General features: G+C 38.3%; 2 protein-coding genes and 1 pseudogene across 3 annotated transcripts; 1 reads left to right on the plus strand and 2 right to left on the minus strand.

The window, feature by feature from the left end:
* Positions 1-98: 98 nt before the first annotated feature.
* On the minus strand, positions 99-3,207 carry LOC103401356 (putative glucose-6-phosphate 1-epimerase). The gene is made up of 10 exons (XM_008340075.4): positions 3,048-3,207; positions 2,823-2,969; positions 2,585-2,698; positions 2,229-2,280; positions 1,732-1,869; positions 1,413-1,511; positions 1,088-1,185; positions 770-877; positions 598-679; positions 99-332 (listed from the first exon to the last, which is right to left on the minus strand). Exons 1-10 carry the CDS (start codon positions 3,119-3,121, stop codon positions 267-269), a joined length of 978 nt encoding a protein of 325 aa, XP_008338297.2. The 5' UTR covers positions 3,122-3,207; the 3' UTR covers positions 99-266.
* A 365-nt stretch (positions 3,208-3,572) lies between these two features.
* Positions 3,573-5,223, plus strand: LOC103402298 (uncharacterized; annotated as a pseudogene).
* A 115-nt stretch (positions 5,224-5,338) lies between these two features.
* Positions 5,339-12,696, minus strand: LOC103401377 (laccase-11-like). 2 transcript variants are annotated; one of them, XM_017324437.3, is made up of 5 exons: positions 12,551-12,696; positions 7,662-7,864; positions 7,137-7,510; positions 5,738-6,661; positions 5,339-5,642 (listed from the first exon to the last, which is right to left on the minus strand). In XM_017324437.3, the coding sequence occupies exons 1-5, from the start codon at positions 12,665-12,667 to the stop codon at positions 5,512-5,514; spliced, it is 1,749 nt and encodes a 582-aa protein (XP_017179926.1). In that variant the 5' UTR covers positions 12,668-12,696; the 3' UTR covers positions 5,339-5,511. The 2 variants fall into 2 exon arrangements, with proteins under 2 accessions (XP_017179926.1, XP_008338318.1); XM_008340096.3 differs by lacking the exon at positions 12,551-12,696 and adding an exon at positions 7,928-8,137 and having other exon boundaries at positions 7,662-7,813.
* Between the last annotated feature and the right edge of the window lie 8,775 nt (positions 12,697-21,471).

Consider the following 21,471-nt stretch of genomic DNA (forward strand, 5'->3'; position numbering starts at 1 on the left):
TGAATTCAGCTTTTAATCTCACAATATTTGGAGGGGGAGAGAGAGAGAGAGAGAGAGAGAGAGAGAGAGAGAGAGAGAGAGAACGACAAGATCACCGATCACGCCAAGGAAACATTATATTCAGAATGGCGGCATAGACAGGATCATCCATTATTCATAAGCTTTGCTTGTTTTGTAGCTTAAAAGCTTTCTATAACAATAAAGGACTCAAAGACAAAGACGATATGTTATTTTTACAAAATTGAATAACAGGAATCAGCCACTCTTCAATTAATGCTAAGATGTTGCGTAGCAATCCACGTATTACCAGGCTCTAGCTGTACGTTTCCAATCTGATATGGACATGAAGAGAGACAGATTATGTTTGAGTTAGAATCGGTATACATTTCATAATACATGAGGAAGAATATCTAAAAGTTGCTCAATATAAATAGCATCTCATTGCTGACTAATGATGGAAACGTATATCGAATGATGGGCATCTTAAGCTTAACAGAAAATAGAATCACTCAGTAGTCACTAGTTAGTCGAGTTCCCTGTCCAGATACGTCAGCATTTTTAGCATCCAATAGACAATTCCAATTTCGAGTTCCATACCTTTGCATTTTCAACACAAACAAAATCTTTGTAGCATGCTTCCATTGTCAGATATGGGTTCCACAAAACAGCATCTGTCCAACTACATAGAGAAAAAGGATAGAGGAGTCGAGCAAGTGAAACAGATGGAAAAGAATTTTACCAAACAAAATAAACTAAGATTTAGACTTACTTTGTGTTCTTGATAGATATTACATCACCTAAGCCATTATCAAGATGTAACTCATTAGGGGCATCCAGGTATACACAATCCACGAATCCAGGAAAAGTGATCCCATCCCTGTGTCATTAAGATAACAATCATAAATGCCTAGCAACAGGTCCTGCAAGATTTCAAAAAATAGTGCTGAAAAGCGAATAATCTATGACAAAAGCATTTTATACTGCTCCATCAAACCTTATTTACCCAACCAATAAACTGAAAAGGAAAGCATTGAATTCATGTCACTTTTTTCATGTGATAAACGCATGTAATGAAAATGATACAGGCCTTTCTTCCTTGCCCTCCAGTGGATTCTTGGGATCAGGATCTTTATTTAGTGTTTTGCAGCCTTTCAAACCTTTAACTGATGCCCCTTGTACAGCAGCCTTCATGATAAAGGTTAAATGTTAATGATACAATCATTTATCAAAGCCCATTTTACGTTATCAAATTCAAAATCTTTGCTGAGGATGTGATTCCTAGTATTTTCAGACTTTTGAAATATGAATAGCTCAATCATTTCCACCTCAAATTATCCCTCCACTCCACACTGCTAATAGGAGTTATGCCAGAATGATAACTGAACCCCTGAGCATAAAATAATTATACTTACCCGGAAGTATGTATGCAATGCGGTGCTGAATGAAAATGGCTTGCTGTCTGTATTTTTAATTACAAGTTCAGTGGAAAGGTTCTTTGTTTGCAAAGTGACCTGCAACCAGTGAAACACGTTAGAAGTTTTGTCCACTCCAGGTTATGGAAAATGAAATATCATAAGTGGGAGTCAATAAAATTACGACTGCAAAATTACCATTTATGCATGTGGCCTAACATAGTATTGTTGTGTAGCAGCTGTGCACGCCAAGGGGGCAGTGAGTTACAAGTGTGCACTAGACAATTATCATTTTCATAGAGGGATATGTGCAACTGACCTTGTACAAAGCTTGAAAGCTGAAATCCCACATTGAGCGACTGTATTCACCATCCTTTAGTTCTAAAGTTATGGTAGGATCTCCTTGCACATTTTCAGAATCAATGACGGACCAGTCCAGATTTCTTGCAAATCCGTGCTGTTAATTGAAGAAACATCTCCAAGCCTCAGAACAATAGCAAAAAACCGAATAATGCAGTCATGTATCATGCAGCCAGAACAAAAATCTGGATCTCCATACGAGAATCTTTGATGGAAGAAACAATGTCAATGGACTTACTACTACCATATCACATTAGGCAATGTGGTTATGTAACATTTATCAAGAAATCAATCAATCACCATTAAAATACAAACATCCATCAACTGCCATTCTCAGGTTTTAAGTGTTTAGGTTTCTAATTCTGGCACTCATCAAATTGAAGTATCTGATATCAATTCGTAACATTAAAGACAGAAAGAAGACGATGGTATAGAAATAAAATTAGAAGGTTGTACCTGCTGCATAGGGCCTGGTCCAAACTGTGGAAAACAATGTGGAACGCCTCCACTATCCCAAGAGAGAATAGTCAGTATCTTGAGGAAAATCCCAGCTTTCAGGCAACATGATTATTTAAAGTAACATGCTTAACAAACAAATCAAAGGAATTTCAGACCCTTTTGAAACATACACAACACAACGAAAAGAAACCAAATTTGATATTCCCAAAATAAACCAAGTAATTTTTTAATGATCATTTCAATTCTTCTCATTTTGGCAAGCATAACAAAGTTATTGACTGAAACTTAATCCCAAACGGCAACCAACTTATTTCCGAAAACCCGAAAAAGGAACCCAAGAAATCGAAAACAACCTGATTGGTTTCTTCTTGTTGAACACCGCATCAGGTCGAACAAAAAGCAGGTCCCTCCCATTTGGGACTTTCCAAGAAGTAATAACACCGCCATATAAATATACATCCGCCTCACTGCAAGCATCAAAATTCATCGACCCATTTCAAATTTCCAATAAAAAATTCAAAAAAAAAAAGAGTCAAAGTTCCGTTTCCAAATGCGAATTCAGCCACAACCCACAAAACCAACACAATGTACCTGCCGCCGGCGCTGGTCAAAACGACCTTGGGTAATTTCTCTTCTCCCTCTGCAAATTTCACCCCTGCAGTAACGCTCTCTTTGCTTCCGGCGCCGCTTGCAACAGCCATCACGGATGACGACGTTTTTGGCGTTGTTTGCCAAAACCTGCGTGTTTGTGTGATGTGAAATTTACAGGAAACCGAGCTGATGAAAGACCGACTTGAGAGAGAGACATGAACTCACCGGTTGACTCGGCGGGAGTTGGGAGGAGTGAGGGTGGGGAGCGAAACGAGCATAGAAACCATCGCCATCGCCATCTTCTTCGTCGATTCGAGTGGGTTGGTTTGTGTGGTTCCCACTCCATATACACAAATCTTCTTCTGTGACTCAGTGACGGTTTGGTACCACGCCACCACCCGCCAAGCCCAGGGATCAAATATACAAATTCGGATATTCTTTTACTGGGTTTGGACCGATTCGATCCACTTATTATTCAGGCCCAACATGAAGTATCATTTAACCTGTTTCGTTTCACGTAAGGAGTCATCATTTTACGCAAAACTAGCAATAATGTGTTTTTAAAATGATCGAAAGCGTTTTAAAATCAATCTTTAATAAAAATACAAATGAGACAATTTTTCTAAAAGCATTTTCGAAAGACGGTAACAAATTACACATGTACGGCCTAAGCTCAAATCCGTTGTATCGAGAAAACATTCATTGGAGTTGTTGAAACCCGGTTTTGACGGGTCGGACTAACCCAAAATGATGACCCGAGATCTTTATTCGATGTTGCAAGACTCATGGGCCATTAAGAACAAGTATCAAGCCAGCAACAGCCCAACTTTTGGCCCCAACAGAATCGCAGGACAAAATCAGCAGCTAAGACTATCTTCAAAGAAGATGTCAAATTTTAAACATAAAATTTAAATTTGAAGGCCTATGTGGCAATTTGACATCTTTTAAAATTTTAGTCTCCACCCGATATGTCGAATTAAACTATTATTTTATTACATTATTTTCTTTTTATAAATTTTATTTTATATTTATATTTTACAAATATAAATAACTCCTACAATTTCAACAAAATAGTTGAAAATGCTTGTTTTTGTTGTTCCTCATGAGACCCCTCTTTTGAATTGAGTTGATGGTAGTTATGTGACTATTCAATCATGAGGGGATTTATGAGAATTTTCATTTGACTGGTTGCTATCACCTTTGCTGTGAATTATGGAATTGTAAGTTACTGCATAATAATATTTTGTTGTTGGTGGCAGAGATTCATGAAATGAACCAAAGAGAGTAACAGGGTTGGATCAAGTAAACGTTTGTGCTGCATTTGCGTCTGGTGTTGTTTCTGCGGCCGTTGGAAATGATGGTTCTTTGTGGGTTTGGGGAAAGTCGAAGCGCGGCCAGCTTGGTCTTGGAAATGATGGCCATTAGGAAGCATTACAGAATCCTTGGAGACGTCTCTACTGGAATCACGGGCAGGTTTGAGTAATAAGGAACTGTCAAGGTCAACTGCGGAAGCTGCGGAGAAGCTGGTTTTAGAAGGAATGGCGAAGGAGAGTGACATGCCGATAATATGGGAACCTAGTTTAGTGAGAGAACTACATTCTGTTGAAGTCGTAGACATTTTATGTGGTTTTGATCATTCATTAATTCTTTGTGGTAGGTAGTGTTGTGTGCATTGATATGCTTATGCAGAAATATATTATATTCCGGTCACAACATAGATGTAGATATTCATGTGCGGATGCTTGTTTCAGGTGATGGAACACTACTAAGTTGTGGGAGCAACGTCTATGGTCAGTTGGGCAGAGAAAAACAGGATTTGGGATTGTTCACTGTTGACATAAGCTTCCATCCCATGTCCATGGCATCAGGGCTTGGCCATTCTTTGGCAATTTGCCAGGTTACATGGGGTTGGAATCAAAGTTCTCAGCTTGGAAGAGGCGGATCGGAGAATATTCCATTGGTGGTTGAAGGACTGGAAGGGGAAATTCCTGTCTCAGTGTCAGGAGGGCGTGTCCATTCCATTGCTCTCACATCCAAGGGAGAAGTGTGGGATTGGGGTTGTGGTAAGAATGGAAGGCTTGGGTTAGGAAGCTCCTATGATGAAGCTGAACCGATTTTGCTCGACTCTGTAGAGGGTTGTCAAGTTTTACAAGCTGTGTCTGGATTTGATCATAATCTTGTCCTGGTTGCCGAATGATGTGCTTGACATAACGATCGTCATTGATTATTTCTGTGGTTTTGCTTAGGGATTGTCCTTTTCCGGGCTTCTATGTTCCAATGCATTTGTAAGTCTATCTAACCTTCCATTACGATATTGAGTATTCAGATCAAAGAGAAACAAAAAATGTAGATTGTTTTCCTTTGTCATAGTGGATTGTGAATGCGTATCTTCCAACTTCGATCCTTCGGTTTTTTAGGATGTTGTTACTTATTTCTGCATCTCCAAATTTCTTGATTCTACAGAACATGATATGTAAATATTTCTGTGTTGTGACAATGTAAATAAGGGTAGGGTATGGTTGTATAAAATGTTTCCAGTATAATTTGTTAAAACAATTATTACATGGTATGGTGTAATTTGTTACATATTTAGTCTCACACAAATTGATTAGTATTGATTGGTAATTGTTTGTGAACCCTCAAGAAACCTTCTGCAACTTTTGCAAGATATTGATATGAACCAGGATTTTCAGCAAGGCGGAAGATCCTTAGGCGGAGGCAGAACAGATTGATCCGATCCTGGTCCATCTTCTACGACGAAAGCTGTTTTCAGTCCCCAGCCAGTGTGAAGCTCCAAGTGACAGTGTATGAACCAAACGCCTAGACATTCAACGAGAAGCAAAGGTTATAGTAAGTAAATAACTGATACGTGGTCAGTAAATGTGGTGCATGTTAAAGTTATGTGATCATTCTACCTGGATTATCAGCTCTAAATCGAATGGCGGTCCAACCACCTGTGGGAACTCCAACTGTATTTCTCTCAACAGGATCAACCAAGTTGTACTTAGCAGGTTCCTTGGCAGGATCAAAATTCCCAATCCCATTTCCAACAACAAAGAAGTTGTATCCGTGGAGATGGAACGGATGCGACTCCACAGTTAGGAGATTCGTGTCTTGTAAAACCAGCTCAACTGTCGAATTGAAAGCAATCTTGCTCAGCCTAGTTCCAGTTGATGTCCCAAGATTGGCTGTGAGTGGTGCACCAGTGTAGTTGAATACAGTTGAAGGCCTATCTGGGAAGTCGGTTTTGAACACCCCTTTGAGATTGAAGTAATGTGCTTGCAGAAGCCCGACCTGAGGCATCTCGAAAGAGATGTTGTTCAAGGAAGCAACAAATCTTGTTCCGTTTATGCAACTAGGGCACGATTCTTTCCCGAAACCAATGGTGTAGAAGAGTTTCCGGTCGACTTTGAGAGGCACATTGGCCGGAAAGTTTGGACTGTTTAGGCTTCTGAGCTTCTTATTGTAGCTTAAAGCGAAGGACGTGTCATTAGGGTTAGGCAGTTGCGGAAGGCTTGGCAGGACGGTGTTCGGAACTCCTCTGTATTGGAAGATGGCTGTGGCTGTCTTGTTGTCGACGGGAACCGGAGCATCCATGAAAGGTCTGGCGGCCATGAAGTATCTGCCTGAAGCTTGATTGGCTTTGACCAAAACGTTTGTGGTCTGGCCTGGTGCGATTAGTATGGCTTGAGTAGTGAAGGGTTTGGTGTAAAGTGCATCAACCTCCACCACTGTCAGATTGTGTCCAGCAATGGCGAAGAAAAGTTCGTCGTTGAGAGCGGCATTGATGATTCTGAGGAGATAGGTCTTCCCTTGCTCAACCTCCATTGCAAAAGTATCTAAACGGAAGAGAGTATAACAAAATTGGAATTATAAATTTTGCAGTTGTGATCATATTGAAGCTGAAACTGTTGCTTCTGTTTGAAGCAATTCGTTTATTTTGGGGTTTGGAGTTAAGATATTTTGTCGTGCGTTTCTTTTAGCAGTCCAACTCTGTACGTAAAGGACGATTGGTCTTTCTTAAAGACACGACACGCTCAGAAAACTTAACGTTTTAGGATGAAAATCATCATATAGAACTTTGACTTTAGGTTTCTCGGCTCTATACATGATGTTCGGTCTTTCTTACAGACATGACGTGTTGAGAAAGCATTACCTCTAGTCAATGTTCTTATGCTTCGATCCTACGTATTGACATAGTTAACGTTTTTAGGGGGTGATCCATCACTAAGAGCTTAGAATTAAGGTTTCGAGCCTCGATTCTCGGCGTAGTTTTTGAAAGTAAGAACAATACTGATGAAGGGGTTTGCTTACGTTTCTCAGAGCAAGGAAACAATGGCCCTGGCTTCCCGTTGATAGTGTGAGCATCTGACGAGTTTGGTGGCAACCCCAAGCTGTTTGCTTTGTTGACAAAGGTTTCGACATCGACATTCCACCATTCGCCGAGAATAATCTTAGTTTCCCTGTATGGCTGTGCGAACGGGAATGGAGTTCCTTGTTTAGGCATGATGACAATTGCTCCATAGACTGTAGCCCTTAGCCAAAGAATGTGTGCATGCCACCACAGAGTTCCTCTTTGCCCTGTCACATTGAAGTCGTAAGTGTAGCTACTTCCGGTCTGGATCGGACATTGCGTCACATAAGCCGGTCCGTCTGCCCAACCGTTTCGATACTGCTTCAATCCATGCCTATAAGAACATGTATAATTCAGTGAGATACAATATACTATTTGGGAAACCGGTAAATACTTCTGCTACGAGAAAAAGGTTGTGATAAGAAATGCACAATTTTTTTGTGCTCACTAACTAGTTTGTTTGGTTAGTTTAGTTTAATTCTTACCAGTGAATGGACATGTTGTATTGAGCATGGTTTGTAACATTGATTTGAAGTCTGTCACCTTCTCGGACATAGATCGTAGGTCCCGGAAACCTTCCATTTACAGTAACAATCGGTTTTGCATGGCACAATCTGCTCACGTTCTTCACTTGGACCTGCAAAATCCCAAAGAGAATGTTATCGATTTGAAAACCATGAACGGAGTACTAGTTCTTCATTTTCTTCTTTCTTTCTTGTATGTTAATGCATGGGAACAACTCACAACTCACATCAAACTGGTATTTCTTGATGGCAGCTTCAGCAGGAGAAGTGATTAAGCCAAGAAACCCGAAGAAAATAAACACGAACGTGCACAGAAACCTGTTCCGGAGGCAGATGCTAGCCATTTCGATTCTCTCTTTTGATCCACTACTTCTTGATTGTTTACGTGAAGAGGTAATGAGGCATGAACACTAAGATGCCAAATATTTATATGAACGTGTTGAGGCAAAGACGTGCATTTTTTAAAGTATGTTAAGGAGCTTCTGGGTCAATTAATAATTAGGTAGGAACTGTGCTGGACATGAAACCTTGTACGCAAAATTTTGAAAGGGACTCGGGTCGTCTTCGACTGACTTCAGAAACCTCTGATTTGTAAAATGGATAATGTGCACCAACCAAAACCCTAAATGCAGTGGCAAGCTTTACCGTTGAGGGAAAGGTATAGCTTAAAGAATATGGTATCACAAAAGGGTCTCTTGTTGAGGAAAGGGATGTCACGATTTCCGAACGCATTGTTGTATGTAGTTTTTATCACTTACGTGACAGTTCATGATTGATTTGGGTTACTTACCGCATGACATACAATGGGCACGAGAAGTTGAGAAGTTTTTCATGAGTCTGACTATCGTATCGCCATGTAGTATTAACAATCTGCACATATAATAACGTGATGATCTACTTATTAATACTATGTTCTATGTTCATGACATATGACATATCAACCATGTCGTTTACTTGTATTATAATACGTGAATTAGTAACACCATTTGATAGTGCGCACTAAAATCTCCCGATGCCTCTTCTCTTTGTCATCCATGTGAAAGCTCTTTGCAAGGTGCCATCTCGGCAATGCAAATGCTTCACTTCTGCTATGCAATTCTTTTGTTGGGTCAAATGTCATTCTCCAGGAGTTGCTTATAGCTATGAGTTATGGTTGTGTAAATATATTTTCTGACTTTGGGGCTCTTTTTGTTAAGGGTACTTCAGATAGAGGTTTGCTCTTGCATTTAATTTTTGCCTACTCCTTAAAGAAAAAACAAATGAAGTATAAATACACAGGGACGTAACCAGGATTTGAAGATCGAGTAGGCTGTAAGTTAATTATACTTCTCAAGTAGGCACCTTATATAAAAGTATCAAATCTCATGTAGTTTGGTTCCATTTAAATTTACGATGATCTTATTTAATGTGAGAGTTATCCTAATTAGATAGTTTTATCGAAATTTCTATCCTATAAGAGAACGTTGTAGGTTTAAATATGATCTTTGCCAAATAGAATAAGTCCATGTGGACCCTACAATGGTAAGAATGACAGAGTATATTCACTGCATCCACTTAGGTTTAGCACGCCCCCCATCGAAGGAAGAGTACAAAACACAGGGCAAGCAGCACCTACACTCTTCAAATAACCAGTCTGATATGAGGTTTGGTGGTTCGTCAAACCAGTTACAATTTGAACCAGCAAGAAGAGCGTAGCGCGCTAGAAGATGGGCTATGCCGTTGACACAATTATGATGGTCTTTTCTACAATGCAGCAAACAATGAGGAGCCAGTAGCCAACTTGGACATTATGCAAGTCCGACGATATAATATGATAAGATAATACGATTAGTCACACGTGATAGATTGACGATTGTTGACGTATGTGATTTTGAGCCCTACGGTAAGAAATATTCACTTGGAAATGAATTTAATGAATTTAGAATGCTTGATCATCATATGGAAATATTGAACCAAACTTAACTCATGCTAATGAGTGCCTAACCAGAAAACATGAGGGCAAAAAATCACTATAAAAAAGTAAAAAAGAAAACAGTTAAACCATCAACAACAATATGTGACAAATTGAAAAACTATGTGGTTTGTCCTTTTTTATTTAGACTTAAAATTTAGCGCAAAAAATAAAGGTAATTCTCTCATTTTGTGAGAGAGCTTCTCTCCTTCTATAAGAGGTTCTTTCCCTCTTTTTGGTGAGGGTTTCCAGCTTGACCACAATCTCAAGCGCCGACTCTAGCTTCGGATGAAGTCAGTTGCCCCTTCTCCCTTTCTTTTGTTTTCTTCTCTTTTCCCCTTCTCTGCCGTGTCTTCTCTCCTCTTTTCTTCTTTTTATTTTCTTTTCGCTTCTTCTGATGTTCCTCCCTAATTTTTCCTCTGGCATGCCCGGTTCTTCTATTCCCATCGGTATCCCTCTCCCCATCTCTTACTGAGTCCGATCTTCAGCCACTATATTTTCTCTTGAGCTCGTGCGTAGAGCTGGGATGTTTTCCTTGGTTCGGGTGTTTCCAACACCACCACGTTCTCCTTATTGTCTGTCGTTTTCGACATTGTTGCTCGTGGGTTTCCCTGAGCTTGTTCGGTAGTTGGCTAATCCATCTTTGGTGTCGACTATCTCTCGTTACTGGCTAGGATTTGGGTGCTATTGGGGGTTGGTGGTTGTGTCTGCAGCGGCGATGCTTGGTGGTGGATAACGTTTCAATTGGCTGGCCTAGTTCTCTGTTGGTGGACGAGCTTTCAGTCGAAGTTTCTCGGCCATTGTGGACTGTTGTGTGTTTTTGGGCTTCAATGTTGTTTGGCCCTCTTTTTGTTTTCTCTTTTGGTTTGGGCCCCTTTCTGGTTATGTGTAGTTGTCAATTGGGCCTTTGGTTTGCTTGTAATTTTGGGTTTGTTGTTAACTAAAGTTGAAGGGGTTTGTCTGTAGCTTTGCTACACTCAAACTTTTTCCAAAAGAAATATTAAAAAAAAAAAATTAGCGCAAAGGAGAAAAATGTTGTTTCAACCAACTTGAATAAACTCATGTTTATAAAGCGTGACGCGTTTGATTTTGATTGTTGATATTGAATCCTGATCTTCGCCAGATCATCTTTGTGAGGATCCTAGGGATCCATGATTCATATTCGTTCATCGTACATCGTGCGGTTAGAAATTATTTTAAATATTTTTATTTAAAATTAAATACAAACAGTACCTAATAAAAATTGACCGCACAATGTACGATGAATGAACACTATATATAGATCATTAGGATCCTCACCAAAAGGATCCGGAGAGGATCCTGTTGGGTTGATATTCATGGCATATGAAGTATAAATGGTCAAGATGAGTTCACGAGGGTGCCCAGCTAAAATTATAGAAGAATCCTGCTTATGTTTGGTTGGTAATGTAGTTTATGATCCTCAGCTGGCAGACGGCAGATAAGAAAGAATAGGACGATGAACAATGCATGCTGCCCAACAGCCCAAGTCTGGAGTCACAAACCTTACCAAATGTTAGTGACGAGTCAATCAATTCTCACTCGTGGGCCGTTGCATGCATGCCTAACAGATCATCATCATCGTCATCGTAATGTGAAAATATGAAGGTAAAAAAAATCTTATATCAGTAAAAGTAAAAATCTAACAAGGTTTATAAAGAGTTGAGCTACTCTTAGTATTGTAAATTAGATTTTATAATGAAACTCTCAACTTTTTTCATGGTATTAGACTAAGTGTAGCCCATGTGTGAGCCCAACTGTCACATGTGTTCCACATTACCCAATTTGTGTTGTCTACTTGTTTGACTTGAAAATCCGTCATCCGTGAAGGGTCGTGTGAGGATATGAAGATAAAAACTGTCTCATGTTGATGAAAGGAGAAATCTAGTAAGAGCTTATCAGGAGTTACTCTCTATATTACCAATTAATTTCATGGTGGAACCCCGACTTTTTCACGCGAAACTTCTGTTCATGTAACCCCTACCTATTCTCTCTACCGATATAAATATATAGAGATATATATGCCCCTTAAGGGAAGAGATTCCCATTTTTTTTTTCCAGAAAATGAGGATTAGTTGTAGAACCACTCTATATGGAATTTCAACGATCCGAACTATTTACTTTGTAAGTCTCGATTCATAGATTATCTTTACAAAAATTCAATTCAGTCCGAAACTATTTGTCTAATTAATTATCACGATGAAATTTCAATGTTTCTTATAGAACAAAATGTTTGTCAATTTCTTTGAACTCAATTAGATACCTCAAATATTTTTGATTTGGCTACTATTTCACAATGATGATTTAAGAGATACAACTTGAAAAATAAACAGTTCAAATCGTTAAAGTTCAATGTTGTGTGGACCCCAAAGCTAATTCGCATTTAAATAAAATAAAATTCTCTTCCATCAAAGATCTCCCTCCCAGAAACATATATGCGTAGGTCCAACTAGAAAAACAGACTCGAAATAATTCAGGCAAACAACCTGTCAAGAACATGGGTTTCTGTAGTGGGTGGACGTGCCATTCTTGGGCTCCACTTCCATCAACCCAACACTACCCAATTCATCAGTTTGTTGTAACAGTCGGCAGCCCTTCATTCAAAGGCATCTCTATTTTTTGATAAAAATTAAGACTAATTGTGAGAAATGTTCCACATCAAACTTTAACGATTTGAACTGCTTATTTTTTAAGTTGTACTTTATATATAATCGGTTTTGCATGGCACAATCTGCTTACGTTCTTCACTTGGACCTGCAAAATCCCAAAGAGAATGTTATGGATTCGAAAACCATGAACGGAGTACTAGTTCTTCATTTTCTTCCTTCTTTTCTTTCTTGTATGTTATATGCATGGGAACAACTCACAACTCACAACTCACATCAAACTGGTATTTCTTGATGGCAGCTTCAGCAAGAGAAGTGATTAAGCCAAGAAACTCGAAGAAAATAAACATGAACGCGCACAGAAACCTGTTCCGGAGGCAGATGCTAGCCATTTCGATTCTCTCTTTTGATCCACAACTTCTTGATTGTTTACGTGAAGAGGTAATGAGGCATGAACACGAAGATGCCAAATATTTATATGAACGTGTTGAGGCAAAGACGTGCATTGTTTAAAGTATGTTAAGGAGCTTCTGGGTCAATTAATAATTAGGTAGGAACTGTGCTGGACATGAAACCTTGTAAGCAAAATTTTGAAAGGGACTCGGGTCGTCTTCGACTGACTTCAGAAACCTCTGATTTGTAAAATGGATAATGTGCACCAACCAAAACCCTAAATGCAGTGGCAAGCTTTGCCGTTGAGGGAAAGGTATAGCTTAAAGAATATGGTATCACAAAAGGGTCTCTTGTTGAGGAAGGGGAAGTCACGATTTCCGAACGCATTGTTGTATGTAGTTTTTATCACTTACGTGACAGTTCATGATTGACCTAGGTTACTTACCGCATGACATACAATGGGCACGAGAAGTTGAGAAGTTTTTCATGAGTCTGACTATCATATCACCATGTAGTATTAATAATCTGCACATATAATAACGTGATGATCTACTTATTAATACTATGTTCTATGTTCATGATATATGACATATCAACCATGTCGTTTACTTGTATTATAATACATGAATTAGTAACACCATTTAATAGTGCACACTAAAATCTCCCGATGCCTCTTCTCTTTGTCATCCATGTGAACGCTCTTTGCAATTGCCATCTCGGCAATGCAAATGCTTCATTTCTGCTATGCAATTCTTCTCTTAGGTCAGATGTCATTCTCCAGGAGTTGCTTATAGCTATGAGTTATGGTTGTGTAAATATATTTGCGGACTTTGGGGCTCTTTTCGTTAAGGGTACTTCAGATAGAGGCTTGCTCTTGCATTTAATTTTTGCCTACTCCTTAAGGAAAAATCAAATGAAGTATAAATACACAGGGACGTAACCAGGATTTGAAGATTGAGTGGGCTGTAGGTTAATTATACTTCTCATGTAGGCACCTTATATAAAATATAAAATATCATGTAGTTTGGTTCCGTTTAAATTTATGATGGTCTTATTTAATGTGAGAGTTGTCCTAATCAGACAATCCTACCGAAGTTTCTCTCCTAAAAGAGGGTGTTGTAGGTTTAAATATGATCTTTGTCAAATAGAATAAGTCCATGTGGACCCCACAATGGTAAGAATGACAGTATATTCATCTGCAGCCATTTAGGTTTAGCACGCCCCCCATCGAAGGAAGAGTACAAAACACAGGGCAAGCAGCACCTACACTCTTCAAATAACCAGTATGAGATGAGGTTTGGTGGTTCGTCAAACTAGTTACAATCTGAACCAGTAAGAAGAGCGTAGAGTGCGAGACGATGCGCTATGCCGTTGACACAATTATGATGGTCTTTTCTACAATGAAGCAAACAATGAGGAGCCAGTAGCCAACTTGGACATTATGCAAGTCTGTCGATATAATATGATAAGATAATACGATTAGTCACACGTGATAGATTGACGATTGTTGACGTATGTGATTTTGAGCCCTACGGTCAGAAATATTCACTTGGAAATGAATTTAGAGTGCTTGATCATCATATGGAAATATTGAACCAAACTTAACTCTTCATTACATGCTAATGAGTGCCTAACCAGAAAACATGAGGGCAAAAAATCACTATAAAAAGGTAAAAAAGAAAACAGTTAAACGATCAACAACAATATGTGACAAATTAAAAAACTATGTGGTTTGTCCTTTTTTATTTAGACTTAAAATTTAGCACAAAAAAAAGGGTAATTCTCTCATTATGTGAGAGAGCTTCTCTCCTTCTGTGAGAGGTTCTTTCCCTCTTTTTGGTGAGGGTTTCCAGCTTGACCACAATCTCAAGCGCTGACTCTAGCTTCAGATGGAGTCGGTTGCCCCTTCTCCCTTTCTTTTGTTTTCTCCTCTTTTCTTCTTCTTCTTTTCTTTTTGCTTCGCCTGATGTTCCTCCCTAATTTTCCCTCTAGCATGCCCGGTTTTTCTATTCCCATTGGTATCCCTCTCCCCATCTCTTCCTCAGTCCGATCTTCAGCCACTATATTTTCTCTTGAGCTCGTATGTAGAGTTGGGATGTTTTCCTTGGTTCGGGTGTTTCCAACACCACCACGTTCTCCTTGCTGTCTACCATTTTCGACAGTGTTGCTCATGGGTTTCCCCAAGCTTGTTCTTGGTAGTTGGCTAATCCCTCTTTGGTGCCGACTATCTCTTGTTACTGGCTGGGATCTGGGTGTTATTCGGGGTTGGTGGCTGTGTCTGCAGCGTCGATGCTCGGTGGTGGATGATGTTTCAGTTGGCTGGCCTAGTTCTCTGTTGGTGGAGGAGCTTTCAGTCGAAGTTTCTCTGCTGTTGTGGACTGTTGTGTGTTTTTGGGCTTCACTGTTGTTTGGCCCTCTTTCTGTTTTCTCTTTTGGTTTGGGCCCTTTTTTGGTTATGTATAGTTGTCAGTTGGGCCTTTGGTTTGCTTGTAATTTTGGGCTTGTTGTTGAATAAAGTTGAGGGGGGTTGTCTGTAGCTTTGCTACAATCAAACTTTTTCCAAAAAAAAATTTAAAAAAAAAAAAATTTAGCGCAAAGGAGAAAAAGCGTTGTTTCAACCAACCTGAATAAACTCATGTTTATAAAGCGTGACGCGTTTGATTTTGATTGTTGATATTGAGTCCAGATCTTCACTGGATCATCTTTGTGAAGATCTCAGGGATCTGTGAATCATATTCGTTCATCGTACATCGTTTGATTAGAAATTATTTTAAATATTTTTTATTTAAAATATAATACAAACAATATCTGATAAAAATTAACTGCATGATGTATGATGAACGAACACGATTTATAGATCATTAGGATCCTCACCAAATTATCCGGAGAGGATCCTGTTGGGTTGATGTTCATGGCATATGAAGTATAAATGGTCAAGATGAGTTGACGTGGGTGCCCAGCTAAAATTATAGAAGAATCCTGTTTATGTTTGGTTGGTAATGTAGTTTATGATCATCAGCTGGCAGACGGCAGATAAGAAAGAATAGGACGATGAACAATGCATGCTGCCCAACAGCCCAAGTCTCGGGTCACTAACCTTACCAAATGTTAGTGACGAGCCAATCAATTCTCACTCGTGGGCCGTTGCATGCATGCCTAACATATCATCATTGTGGTCGTCATCGTGATGTGAAAATATGAAGGTAAAAAAAGTCTTATATCAGTAAAAGTACAAATCTAACAAGAGCTTATAAAGAGTTGAGCTACTTTTAGTATTGTCATTTAGTCTTTATAATGAAACTCTTAATTTTTTTCATAGTATTAGACTGAGTGTAGACCATGTGTGAGCCCAATAGTCACACGTGCTCCACATTACCCAATTTGTATTGTCTACTTATTTGGCTTGAAAATCCGTCATCCATGAAGGAACATATGAGGATGTGAAGATAAAAACTGTCTCATGTCAATGAAAGGATAAATCTAGTAAGAGCTTATCAGGAGTTACTCTATATAGAATTTCAACGATCTGAACTATTTACTTTGTAAATCTTGATTCATAAATTATTTTTGCAAAAATTCAATTCAGTACAAAACTATTTGCCTAATTAATTATCATAATGAAATTTCAATGTTTCTTATAGAACAAGGTGTTTGTCAATTTCTTTGAACTCAATTAGATACTTCAAATATTTTTGATTTGGCTGCTATTTTACAAGAATGATTTAAGAGATGCAACTTGAAAAGTAAACAGTTCAAATTGTTAAAGTTTAATGTTGTGTGGACCCCAAAGCTAATTCGCATTTAAATAAAATAAAATTCTCTTCCATCATAGATCTCCATCCCAGAAACAGATCCAACTAGAAAACCAGACTCGAAATAATTCAGCAAACAACTTGTCAAGAACATGGGTTTCTATAGTGGGTGGACGTGCCATTCTTGGGCTCCACTTCCATCAACCCAGCACTACCCAATTCATCAGTTTGTTGTAACAGTCGGCAGCCCTTCATTCATAGACATCTCTATTTTTTGATAAAAATTAAGAGTAATTGTGAGAAATGTTTCACATCGAATTTTAACGATTTGAACCGCTTATTTTTTAAGTTGTACTTTATATTAGTCAGAAATGTTTCGAGACATCTAATTGAATAACAAGCATTATATCCTAAGTAACATTCAAATTTCATCATGACAATCAAATGAGTAAATCATTTCTTAATTATTTTTTTGCAAAAATGATCTATGAATGAAGATGTTCGAGTATAAGGGGCCACGCAACTTGTCTCCATTTTTACAAAAAAATGAGAATCCCTTTAGAAGTTTGTGTAAACTATGAATGTTCTTGGTGTTTGTCATTTTGAAATCGATAATAAATATATTTAGTTTGCATCCAATTCAATGTAGACTAAGATTGCATAATTTTCAATTTATTCGACCCGATGTTGAATTAGATTAAATTGAATGTTGGTTTTTAAAACGGAAAAATAAAATATTGAAACATAAAAGCTGTTATCAAATTTACAACAAAACTAAGCTTATAACACAGTTTTTTTTTAACAAAATAACACAGTTTTATTAGTGCGTAATAATTCATCGATGATGTATGCAAAGTAAAAATTAAAAAAAAAATAAAAACATAACACAAAAAATCAAAAATCAAAATCAAAAGCTAAATAAAAGTGTTTTAATTAATTATACTAACATTTGCCTACACATTTTATGTGTATGAACACATTTTTTAGGAAAATGAGAAGGAGAGAGGGAGAGAAAGAGAACGTGGCGGGGGGGGGGGGGAGTGTTTGGTTTTTTTTTTTTTTTTTTAATTTTAATATTGGAGGTATTTTAACATCACATGTATGTAGGTGAGGCTTCAAAGAAATCACATTATTGCCCATCATTTTTTTTGTGTGATAGAAGACTAATTTATCTTTTTACCCTCTTTTGGTTGACAAAGAGGATTTCATTAATTAGTAGAGATAATGTTTTTTTAGCCAAACAAAATGATATAATGTATTTAATGACTTAAATTTCTTTTTCTTTTTTTTTTTTCAATTTTAGAGGACTAATTACACATCCTGACCGAGGTCAATGCATGTTGGCCGTCACATGAGAGTGACGTAGCCATGTGCACAGTGCGGAAGCGATAAAGATAGCAAATATACGAATAATTAAAAATCATATTACTAAAGTGCACTACTAAACAGAAAGTGATAGGAGTTAGTTACAACAGTAAACACTCCTAATCAGAGCATAAAGTCTAGGCGCAGTCCAGTAGGACAAGTACTAGTTATACAGTACCATGAAAAATCCTACTATTATATAGATAAGTCAGAACTGCCGACGCCCTCTAGCCACCAATAGCAAGCTTACCTAAAACCTGGAAGGACGCAAAACAGAAAACGTGAGTGGGCAAAAACAAATGTTTTACAAATTCATTTCATTTATCAATATACTAACTCCTCGCTGTAAAACATGTATAATTTTTCTCATAATCAAGATATAAGCATATATATATATATATATCTCTGAAATCATATCAATTCAGTTCATGCTTCACATAAACATATTCATAGGTATATATGTCATGCCAAGATATAATAGAGTAAACAGTTCAGGTGAGAATAATTTCATAGAAATGTGATATGTTAGCCGGAACTCCTGTGGTAGTTTGTACGGTTGAATTCATTGCTCAAAAGTCACTCTAGCCGGAGTCACTACAATGACCTATACGGCAATATACTGCACATAAGTTGGAACCCCTAAGAAGGGTATGTGCGACAAGATTAGGTGAAAAATATAATTATGCTCAACTTTATTAACTTTATTCTCTCATAATAGTCGGGCGATAGTTTGCTAGTCACCTACGAGTCGGAACCATGAATAAGGTCTGTACGACAAAGCTGTGCACTTAAGTTGGATCCAATATGAGCATATAGTGCGGGAGGTGACGTAAATAAACAGGCCTATACTTTATATCTCTGGCTAATTAATAATCACCATAGGTGCAGCTTTATGAGTTCAACATTACTTAATCACATATCACATATCACATCATTGACGATTCATATAACCAAACATAATTTACCAGAACTTACATGTGCCTCCACAACATCACATTTATATATATATATATATGCAACCATGAAATGCATATTCAAAATATATAAGCATTTGGCATATTATTTCAAAGCATACTTTCCTTAAAAAAAATGCATTTCTAGGAAATATATATAGTATATAAATATATACTGAAAACTAAAGCCCACTCACTGATATGTCGACGAGTCGTAACCCCCGAGTCGCACTTGGATACGCTCGTCCTCGGGAGAAGTCTCACCTATATGCGAATTAACTATAAAAACGTTATTTTAAAGCACATAGGCAAAACTAGCTAATAACTTCTCATACATTGCTCGAAATGGGTATATGAATATACCACAATTATCTACATAACCTCAGGATCATCCCCATATTTTTAGAAATATTCTTGGACCTCCCACGCGCCGCCACGCGCACGGCAAAATGTGCCCCCACGCGCGGCCCAAACCTGACGGATTCCCTAACCACCGTTAGGGAATATTCCGTTAAACCTAACAGATTCCGTCTAATCTAACTGACACCATGAGAATATTCCGTCTTCGTCCCCGGCGAGTCACCGATCGCCGAAAAACTGGGTAAAACTTTAAACTCACTATTCTCACTCGTTTCTCAACCATTTTTCATGAAATTTGAACCAAATGAAAGCTTAAAGTGAGAAGAATGGCGTTATACCTATTTGAAGCTTCAAATCTCACGAAATCACATCGGGGAAGCTTCGAAATTCCGACCAAAACTGTAACTCGACGTTTCTCGCGATCCCGACGTCCAAATTCCTCGAACGAGCTACCCCGAGACTCGTGATGACCTCATTAAGCTTCCTATAACTTTAGATTTCCCTAAATCACAAGATTTTAAGTGAGTGTGAACAGTGCATGAAATTTTTGGTTACGGGTTCACGAGTTTTCGAAGGATTCCTTACCTGAAACTGGTGTCAAACGATTCGTAGCATCACAAAAGAACACAATGGTGACAATTACACCCTCGATCTGCAAGGTTTGGGGTGAGTTGAAGCTTGTCTGTACAAAGAAGAAGAGAGAGAGAGAGTGAAAACCGAGAGAGAGATAGTACGGGAGTGAGAGAGAGAAGGTATGTGTGTGGTCCAAAGCCACCAATCAAAAATCAATAATTCCCTTACTTCAAATTGGGTCCAAAAACTTAGGGAAAATAATAAATGGGTCCAAAACCAACTTAAATCACACAATACAAATTAACGTCCAAGGGTATTCTCGTCAATTCACGTCATCGATAACTATAAATGTGGGACGGGTTGTGACAATCTCCCCACCTTATAAAATTTGGTCCTCGAAATTATACATGACAAATACATCCACTAATAATTATAAAACAATCATGGATACATCTCTCTCATCCGATCATCTGTCTCCCAAGTAGCTTCTTCCACTGAATGATTTTTCCATAACACTTTAACCAGATGAACTGTCTTGTTCCTCAGTTCTTTTTCCTTCCAATCCAATAGAGTCATTGGTTCCTTTTCATAAGTCAAGTCTGAATTGATTTCTAAAGGTTGAGGAGGAATCACATGTGAAGGATCTGAAACATAATGTCAAAGCATTGAAACATGAAACACATTGTGTACCTTGGACAACTCTGGAGGCAACTCAAGCCTGTAAGCAACCTCACCAACTCGCTCGGTGATCATATATGGTCCAATGTACCTAGGACTCAACTTTCCATTCTTTCCAAATCGTACAACACCTTTCCAAGGTGATAGCTTCAGAAATACCCAATCACCTACATTATACTTCCGATCAGTGGCAAGCTTGTCTGCTAAGCTCTTTTGTCGGTCTTGGGCCGCTTTTAGGTTAGACTTAATCACCTGAACATTTTGTGTAGTCACATCCACGATCTCAGGGCCCACTAAAACTCTTTTGCCAACTTCTGACCAACATAGAGGCGTACAACAAGATTTCCCATAAAGTGCCTAAAATGGTGCCATACCAATGCTTGAATGATAACTGTTGTTGTAGGCGAACTCCATCAAATCCAAACAATCATGCCAACTATCTCCAAACTGCAGCACTGAAGATCTCAACATATCCTCTAATGTCTGAATGATCCTCTCAGATTGTCCATCTGTCTGAGGATGGTATGATGTACTATAAAGCAATCTCGTACCAAGAGCTTCCTAGAATGTTATCCAGAACTTGGAAGTAAATCTGGGATCCCGATCCGAAATAATATTAACTGGCACACCATGATACTTCACAATCTGTGATATAAATAACTTAGCTAATCGGCTTAACGAATACTTCTCCCTCACTGGAATAAAATGCGATATCTTCGTAAGCCGATCAATTATCACCCAAATGCCGTCATAACCATTCTAGGTACGAGGGAGCCTGTACACAAAATCCATAGTAATATTTTTCCATTTCCACTGTGGAACGGGAAATGGCTGCATTAATCCAAACGGCTTCTTTCTTTCAACTTTAACCTGTTGGCAAATGGTACACTTACTCACATATTCGGCAATTTCTCTTTTCATACCAGGCCAATAATAAAGTGGTCTAATGGTATGATATATCTTAGTGCCTCATGGATGCATCGCATATGCCGAATATGTGCTTCATCCAAAATTTCTTTCTTTAATTCTGCATTATTCGGCATATACATCCTGCTTTCCTGCATAAGCATGCCATCAATTTCTCGAATCTCAAAATCTTTCTTTTTACCTTGGTTCCTTGCT

Source organism: Malus domestica, chromosome 02 (genome assembly GCF_042453785.1).
Source record: "Malus domestica chromosome 02, GDT2T_hap1".
Lineage (NCBI taxonomy): Eukaryota > Viridiplantae > Streptophyta > Magnoliopsida > Rosales > Rosaceae > Malus > Malus domestica.